At 44.9% G+C, this 8,537-nt stretch overlaps 1 protein-coding gene across 1 annotated transcript; it reads right to left on the reverse strand.

Moving 5' to 3' along the window:
• Nucleotides 1–4,796: 4,796 nt before the first annotated feature.
• Nucleotides 4,797–7,652, reverse strand: LOC103721389 (RHOMBOID-like protein 3). The gene is made up of 5 exons (XM_026810333.4): nt 7,390–7,652; nt 7,080–7,243; nt 6,302–6,465; nt 5,944–6,203; nt 4,797–4,845 (listed from the first exon to the last, which is right to left on the reverse strand). Exons 1-5 carry the CDS (start codon nt 7,650–7,652, stop codon nt 4,797–4,799), a joined length of 900 nt encoding a protein of 299 aa, XP_026666134.1.
• Between the last annotated feature and the right edge of the window lie 885 nt (nt 7,653–8,537).

The following is an 8,537-nucleotide window of genomic DNA, read 5'->3' on the forward strand; positions in this document are numbered from 1 at the left end:
TTAAGAGTTCATAAATAATGCTTCGTATAGGTAGTACCTCATAGATGCTACGGCGAATTCATTATTGATCACTGGCGGGGCCTGCTCAGTTATTAGTCGGCCACTGGCGGGGCTGGCTCAGTCATTATCGGCCACTGGCAAGGCCGGCTCAGTTGCATTCGGCCCGTAGCAATAGGAGTTCTTAGGTACTCCTTTACAAGCAATATGCCGCTAGAGCAAATCATTATCATTCTTTACACTCATGCTAATAAAAATCATAATATGGAATTCAATTCATTTTGCATGTATCACAAGAGCTATGAAAACATAATATGTGCACAACTATGAATTATGTGACTGACATGTACCACCCATGTTCATATTTCATAACTCATATCTTAGCATGTAATGTAATCCCAGTATTTTGTAGGCATAACGGAATATAAAGCATATATCATCATATCTTGTGTAACTAGAGCATGTCAGATACACATATCGTTCTTAGCCTACAGTACATGCATAACATGTTAAATTTCATGTATGATCCATAAAGATTAGGGCAGGCTACTTACATACATGATTCACAACAAGATTAAAACAAGTTACTTACAGTAATTTGCCTTTCTCCTAGGTCTCCTGCGTCCTGGTGACGAGTCCTAAGTCACCTACAATCATGTCATAATAACAATATGTTATTTCCTTTTCTACCTGAAATTTAGCCCAAGCCTAATTCCTCTAAATTGGGGTCTTGGCTGGGCTCATAAGTCTTAATTGGCCTTTCGATTGGCCACTAAGCTTAATTCCCAGCTTAATTGGGTTTAATTTCGGGTTTAGGGTCACTGTGACCCGTTTGGGCCTGAGTCAGGGTCAATCCGGGATCAATTTGGCCCCCCAAATTAATTACATTGGCTTGAATTGGGCTTTAATTGGGCCGATTTCCATTAGTTTGGTCTGTTAGGACCAATTCCAGCCGAATTGGGTTTGGGCCTCATTCCATTTGGGCTTAATTTTGGTTAAATTTATAGTCTGGCTTGTCCAGACTTAGCCCAATTTGATTGGGCTCGGGTTTAGTCAAATTTGGCTAAACCCTTTCCCTTTTTCTTTTTCTTTTTCTTTTTCTTTGGGCTTAACGGGTTGCGGGTTCGGATTCGGATCCGACCCGCGAACCCGTTATCAGGGTTTTTCTCCCCCCTTCCAGAGGCTTCCGCCTCTTCAGCTCCCGCTCTCCTCTCTCTCCTCTCTTTTCTCCTTCGTCTCCACCGAACCCATGCCTCCGGCCGGCCCTCCGGCTCCCCTTCTTCTCCTCCGGCCGGATCTACGGCCTCCTCTCTCTCTCGGTCACTCCCTCTTCTTTTCTCTCTTCCACTCTTTTCCTCTCCTTTTCTCTCTTTCTCCTCGTTTCCGACCGAAAGCCCTAGCCCTTTCGGCCTTTCGTCCCCACCGAACCCTCCGTCTCCTCCCTTTCTTCTCTCGCAGGCGACCGGGGAGACGAGGCTCCCCACCGATCCACCGACCGAGGCGGAGCTTCCCCCCGGAGCACCGGCGGAAGAAAGGCCGGCCCCCCTTCCTCTTCTCCGAAGCGATGCCGGAGAAGAGGAGTGCCGGGAAGTTGGGTCGCGGCTGGATCTCCTCCGGGAGATCTCCCCCTGCTCCGACCACGGTGAGGTAAGGCCGGGTCCAAGAATGAAGCCTCTTCGGTCCGGTGAGTTCATTCTAATTTTTCCTCCCTCTCTCTCTCTCTTTTTTTTTCCCTTGGTTCTTCCTTCCGGCACCACCACCCCTTGCCGGAGAAGAGGTGGTGGTCCGGCCGGGGCTGGCGGCCCTGTGGCCGCCTCTGTTGTCGTCCCGGCCAAATCTGGCGGCCCGGGTTGCCCCCCGAACCCCAAGGTACCCGCGGCCGAGGCCGCGGTGTCCGGTTCGTCAACAGGCCGAGCCCGGTTGGGTTCGGTCCGGATGGTCGCGGCCTGTGAGTCCGACCCGACCCGGGCTTGTGGGTTTTTCTCCCTCTCCTGTGCCGGCCTCCTCCCCTCTATTTCACTGTTGACACAGAGGGGAAGAGCACCCCACAGAGGGGTTTCCTTACTTCTGTTAAACCCTAACCTAAAAAAAAACTCCTTACCTTGGCCGGTTGTAGTCGGCAGTGCTTCCTCCCTAGTAGTCCTTCCTTTCCCAGAGCTTCAGGGCTCCTTGGCCTTAGGCTCCAGGGCTTCGGCTCTCTCTCTCGTTCAAAGTTTAGGGAGTCTGTGACTTGGGGTTGCCGGCAGAGGCTTAAATAATTGTTTAGAGGATGAAACCCCCCTCTGAGAGGTCCCATCCTCTCCTTTCCTCCATACTCCGGGACTGGCCGCCGGCCCCCTGTCTCCGGCGCGCCGGCATCGGCTGCCAGCAGGGGGTGAGGTAACCCTTCCCTGTCGGTCTTATCCCTTCATTTTTTTTTTCCGTACCATTATAATAACCATTAAAATAATACTGCCCACAGTGAAATTTGGGCCCAAACCCTTAACTGGGCCCATTTCTTATTGGGCCTAGTAGGTTGTGGGCCCGGATATTACACATTCAATGATGGACTCCTTAACTTAGACTCAACGTATTTCAGATTTTCTTCCGGACTTGATTTATTCTTGAATTGATCAAACTTGCCATGCTTTGAGTTTTCATAATTTGATCCAGTCTCTAATTGATTAAACTCTTTCTACTTCAAATCTTCATCTCTAAACCATTTTTACTCTTCTTTTAGATTTTTGGGGAAGCTTGTAATTGGAATATAATTTTCAGATTTTTTTTTATGATGTCTCATCTTGCTAGAACTTGAGTGGATGACTATAAGAATATCCTACACTTTCTTCAGCTCTTATCTATTATGGACATAGAGATAATTTTTTCTAAAATTTGAATAATGCACATCACCTTCGTAGATGTTCTTCTCACAACTCCATCGTTGAGAATATCCGTCGGCATTGTTTTTGACTAATTCAAGACATCCCATAAATTGTCCTATCAAATAAAACTTGATAGTAGGCTTCCACATTGGATAACATATATTGTTCAACTTTCATTAAGAGACAATAGTAACAAAAGCATTCATATTGATATTGGTGAGATTAGGCATGTTGAACCTATTATGATAGATGGTGATAGCATCAACCATAATGATTCATCTCTCGAATCATTAAACAAGAGTCCACATGCTTGTGTTGCTGCACAACAAATTGTTGTAAACTCTTTAACCATATCGAGCTACAAACGTATAAACCATCAATTTTAAAATATATAGCTCTAATATCATGTAAAACTGCATGCTATCTAGAGTAAATTGATCGGGCTAACTCAGGATTCAGAATAACTACCAATTAAATCAAGCAATAATAATGTAGGACAAAAATTTGTGAGAAAAAAATAAATTTGTTTGAAAAAAAAATAAATCTGAAATAAATAGTTTCTCGCAGGGAGTTTAGACGTACGACACGAGCTTGTTAAATGTTCTCCACCCATCCATCAAGAATTTTAACGGGAGAGCCTTCCGGTCATTGAAACAGCTAGACCTTTTTCTTTGGAGGATTGAATCTGGACCCTCTTCATCGAAGTGACCCAGTGGTACGACCTGGGTGTATTTGAAACTGTGGGAAGCAAAGCCCACTTGATCTGTATAATGGATCCAATAGAAACACAAATATATGCTATGCAACATTTAAAACTTGGTTTAAATCGGTCAGATCAAGTGGGCTTTGCTCTCCACAGTTTCAGTCTTTTTTTTTTTTTTTGATTTAAATATCGATACTTTTGAAGCGAATGACCGTATTATGAAGAGAGAAGTCAAAAAGTCAGTTCCGCGCTGCAATATGCCTTGACCGTTCATGCAGCACGATCGCCACAACAATATGACCATTCTAATAAGCTGGTCAACTATGGAGGAACCATCTCTCCTTTGAGAGGGAATTTCAGCAGTGCAAATTAGCTGCTTTCAGAATTCAATTGGTCTGTTACTGTCATCGGAACACACGAAGGAACAAATCACAGTTACACGTCCACAATATCACATGTGAATCTTGGGTTGTATCGGAATGAGACGATACAATTCCCATCCTCCGATAGTAATCTCGATGAGCGCATGGCTTCCGGTCGTTAAGTAGTCGGCATTCCCTTCTAATCAACTGCGCTTCAGCTGCATAACACAATCCATGAAAGTTGGAGGGTTTTTCCTAGCTTCCTCATCCTCGCAGGAGGCGATGGCAAACCCACACCTTCCCCGCTTCTGGAAGACGTCAAGCAGTTGCCATATTCTTCCCTGAGAGTGAAAGCAGCAGATTCAGAACGTCAGAGATGAGGAAAAGAAAGATAAGATGCTTATTTGGACGCACAAATTTAAAAACATTACTTTCTACTATCTGATCGAATATGGGATACTAACTTTCAATGGTAGCATCAAGCCTCGCATCCCCAGAGCCATATGAAGACTAGCCTGACAGGGTTATAACGGGTTCGGAAAAGGCAAAAAACTTCAAAACGCTACCGCAGAAAAAAGTGGCAAGAAGAGGGACTAAACAAAACTCCGTCTCCTCTCTTCTGTTAGCTGGCTATGCCTCCCTCATATATGACCGGCAAGAGAGAGAGAGAGAGAGAGAGAGAGAGAGAGAGAGAGAGAGAGATAAAATTAAAGAAGTATAAAACAAAGCTCCAACTTTTTGCAAGAGTGTTTGTTTTGCGATCGGTAAAGTTTCCTTGGGCGACAAAAATTTTGATGGCTAACGCTATTACCTGAAATACTTGATAAATCAGGTATTGCGCCTGAAGGATGCCCGGAGTCGAAGCAGCAAGTATCATCTTTGTTTGCCCGGATGGAGTAGCTTTATCAAGCCGACCAAAAATCTGAAAATCCACAAGAGTGGAGTAAGCCGATCAAATAGGTGAACATCCATCATATTATGCCTCTGAAAATGCAACAGATTCGAGGGATTAGTTGATCACGATGTCCTTTGTTTTTGCAGTTTTCATTTCTGCACATATCTCACTCTTGATTTATTCTTAAAGCAATTAGAAATTATTAGAACACTTGAATTTGCATCAATGGAAAATACAAGTTCCTAATATATAATAGATGCATCAATTTTGAGAACGGATTAATAGCAAGACCAGATATCAACCATCTGTCTCGATTACATGATTCTACCTTAGATCATGTGCTCTCTTGAGCACCAAGATCATGACATATTTTGCCCAAACATTTACGACGTTCAAACAAGGGACACATAAAAATACTGTGGACTACTTCCTCTGGTCTCGCCATGAATGGCTGCTCCATCTAGCACCTCCCCACTCCCCTCCCCTTTTTTTGTTTTTGTGCGTGTGCGTGGGCACCCACGAGAGAGAAGGATGGGAGAAACCATGCATTTGGCTCCATTTCAAAAAGAAAATGAAATGAAGCAAGGACCGTCCCGAAAGGTCTAAAAGTAGAATGCTCCATCCAACTTCTCCCATCGAGAAATTTGCTTGCCCTCAGCGGTTTCTCGACCTACATGAGATTCGTCAAGGACCAATAGGAGGTCTGAAAAGGACACATGCTTGTACCGTGCGTGAACAATGAGGGATTTATGCGTATTAGAATAGTAATATACATGAATAACCAGAAAGTAATATGGATGATACATGAGATCTTCTTGAACATATAATATTCCAATATCTCCAGAATTTTTGAAGCATGATTTGCTTTATTCAAATATTAGCGGAGCAAAAGGGTTATGCAAATCTGAGAGAAGTTGCAGGCCATTCATCAGCTTTTTGAAGAATGGATTCAACATCTAAATGATTACTGTATAGCAAGATACCAGCAAGAATTAAAAAACACATCTCTTTCCTCCGCAGTGCACGGACGCCTTGAACCCATGCACGTGAATGCATGTTTACATGCATGCTGCACAGATACACAGAGAGAAAAAAAAGGGTTGAAATGATAGATTTTTACTTTACCCGATAATTAAGAGCACGAGAGCTATAATCCACAAGAGGTACTGATACACCTTGTGCTTTGGTTTCCCGAGTTGCATATCATAACCAGGCGGGATGTGCTTCCGATTGATCCATCCAAATTGGGGACGAATAAGAAGGATAAAACCAAGAAGGAAACCTGTGATGAATCCTCCAATATGTGCAGAGCTATCCACATGGGGAATCATCCCGACAGCCAAGTTGATGGAAATAACAACCACGAGTGTCAGAAGTGCTGCACACTGAAGAAGGAGCTTCCAAGTCACGGTTAAGCACTTCAAAAGTGTAGCTGTAAAGCTTCGATGGACATGCTGACATTGGGGAGTGGATTTGTCTTCACCTTATTTGCATAAATGGTCCAATTTATGATGAGCTCGGAAAGTATAGCCCCTAACAATCCGAAGAGAGCACCTGATGCGCCAACTGATATATTTGTTCGGATCGAGAGACAAGACAGCAAGCTCCCCCCAAATCCAGAAAGTATATATAATATTCCAATTTTCACTGCACAAAAGTCAGATCATCACAAAACCAGTCACGTACCAGCTATACAGATCTTCAGTTCAGGTGGCACGAGCATTTGGAACGTTTAAAGTGCTGCTTATTATGGGAAACTAATGAACAGCACAACATTTCATACCTGGAGTATAAGATTCCTGGAAAATTAAGGTATATCTTGCCATCATCTATCTGATGATAAAATTTTCCGAATGTAGTTTCTTCATTACAATGGAAAATGACAAATAATACCAAATGCTCCATTATGCATCTGGATCCATGATTGGGTGCGGGGCCCCAGCTAACATGAAGCTATGCCTCAGAGCATGTAATCCAATACAAATCCATAGCGATCTTTTGTTAATGATGACCAAAATACAATTCTGAATTTTTTTTTGATGATCAGGGAGGTAAAACCACCCGGCCAGCAATTCTTAAAATCCATAACAAATACTCTTGTAAGCAAAAGTGCAGGATGATGCTTCTTACTTTTGCATCAGGTGGTCAAGAAATATATAGTTTTCTATGGCATTAAATTGCAAAGTAAAGAGAGTCTCGGTCCAAACACACACACACATAAATAGATGGAGAGAGACCGGGAGAGAGGGTCGATTTCTTACCAAATCCGAATTCTTGCTCGAGACGAACACCTATAAACAGAAGGCTCAACATATTAGCGAGCAAGTGGACGACCCCGGCATGCAGCCATGTGCAGGCGAGGAGCCTCCATCCTTCGCCTTCTTCTACTACTTTCTTGTAATCCAATGCGCCCAACCGATCGAGCCTGCATTCATGAATCGACGAATTACTTGCTATCTACGGGAACAGCGGATGGTCATCGACAATGATAATAAGAATGATACGAAATAGCAATGATTATAGCGATTGCGATACGAAGATGGAAAGAGAGCTGATGGAAAACGGACGGACGTGTAGTAATTGGGGCCGAGGAGGTGGTTGACTTTAAGGGGTTCGAAGGCGAAGCGGCCGAGGGCGGGGAAGACGCAGTCGGATGGGTGGGTGTGGAGGGTGGGGCAGTCGTTCACGTACATGGTGTAGGCGAAGGCGACGACGCTGGCGACGGCGAAGGTGGGGACCAGCCACGCCACCCACGACTCCAGCTGCTGCGGTGGCGCCTCCACCGCCCACGCCGCCTCCACGTCCTCCGACGACCCTGGCCGTTTTTTCCCCATCTTCTCCTTCTTCTTAATTTCTTGTTTATTTACTTATCTTCCCTAGGCTCCTCCTCCCGCTTTTCCTCTTTCCTTCTCCTCCACCCCCGTGCCGTCGGCGAGGTGCCGACCGGCAACGACGGAAGAGGAAATGAGAGAGAAGGAAGGAGACGAGCGAATGCGAGCGGAGAGAGGGCGAGGAGGACAGCGAGAGAGGAGACTCGGTTGGCTGGCTTGCGCGCAGTTCCATCCGATGAACGCGTGGACCGGGTCAAATGCTAGGCGGAGTGGACACTAGTCTGATTGACCGGGTCAAATGGTAGGCGCAAACATTTGACCAGGATCGTGAAAACCAAAAAACATGAAAAGTAATCCTACTCGGCACTTCTTTTTTGTTTTTTCCAATTTACTAACAAGTTACGGTGAAGACAAATCGGCAAGATCGGCAGCCGCGAGCCCTGCATTAGCCTTGGCATGCTGCCCGGTGTTGGCGGTGGACATTGGCCGAGGCTGGTTGAGTGGGGTTGATGCAGCAACCGTGGAGAACTACCCCAGCAAAGCAAACGGGGCATTGGAAAGGATGGTCATTGGATGCAGCCAAAATAGCATCAAATCTAATCACAAACCCCGTGCGGAACTTGAGCACGCCAAAAGGCCGTTGATTGATAACTAATGTTTAAATCTACAAATTTAGGGCAATGCATCGGCTACGCAAACAACGGGCGTACATGATATGGTCAGCGGTCGACATTGTGGATTAACGGTGGATCTCCTTGGTATGGTGGGATGGGATCGTGAATGATGTTACCAGTACCATAGGCATTGATTTATACCCTCCACTAATTCTTTTTTTTATTGGCCGTGAAACTAAAAATCTATTTGATCGTGCCTAGAGGTGGCAAACTG

Source organism: Phoenix dactylifera, chromosome 9 (genome assembly GCF_051530095.1).
Source record: "Phoenix dactylifera cultivar Ajwa chromosome 9, Ajwa_hap1_PhDact_Kaust_v1.1, whole genome shotgun sequence".
Lineage (NCBI taxonomy): Eukaryota > Viridiplantae > Streptophyta > Magnoliopsida > Arecales > Arecaceae > Phoenix > Phoenix dactylifera.

Coding starts and splice junctions, on each gene's coding strand:
- LOC103721389 (XM_026810333.4), bottom strand. CDS start 7,652: ATGGGGAAAAAACGGCCAGGGTCGTCGGAGGACGTGGAGGCGGCGTGG. Junction 6,466..7,079: donor CGAGCAAGAATTCGGATTTG/GTAAGAAATCGA, acceptor ACTTTTGTGCAG/TGAAAATTGGAATATTATAT. Junction 4,846..5,943: donor CTCGTGCTCTTAATTATCGG/GTAAAGTAAAAA, acceptor GTGGATTTTCAG/ATTTTTGGTCGGCTTGATAA.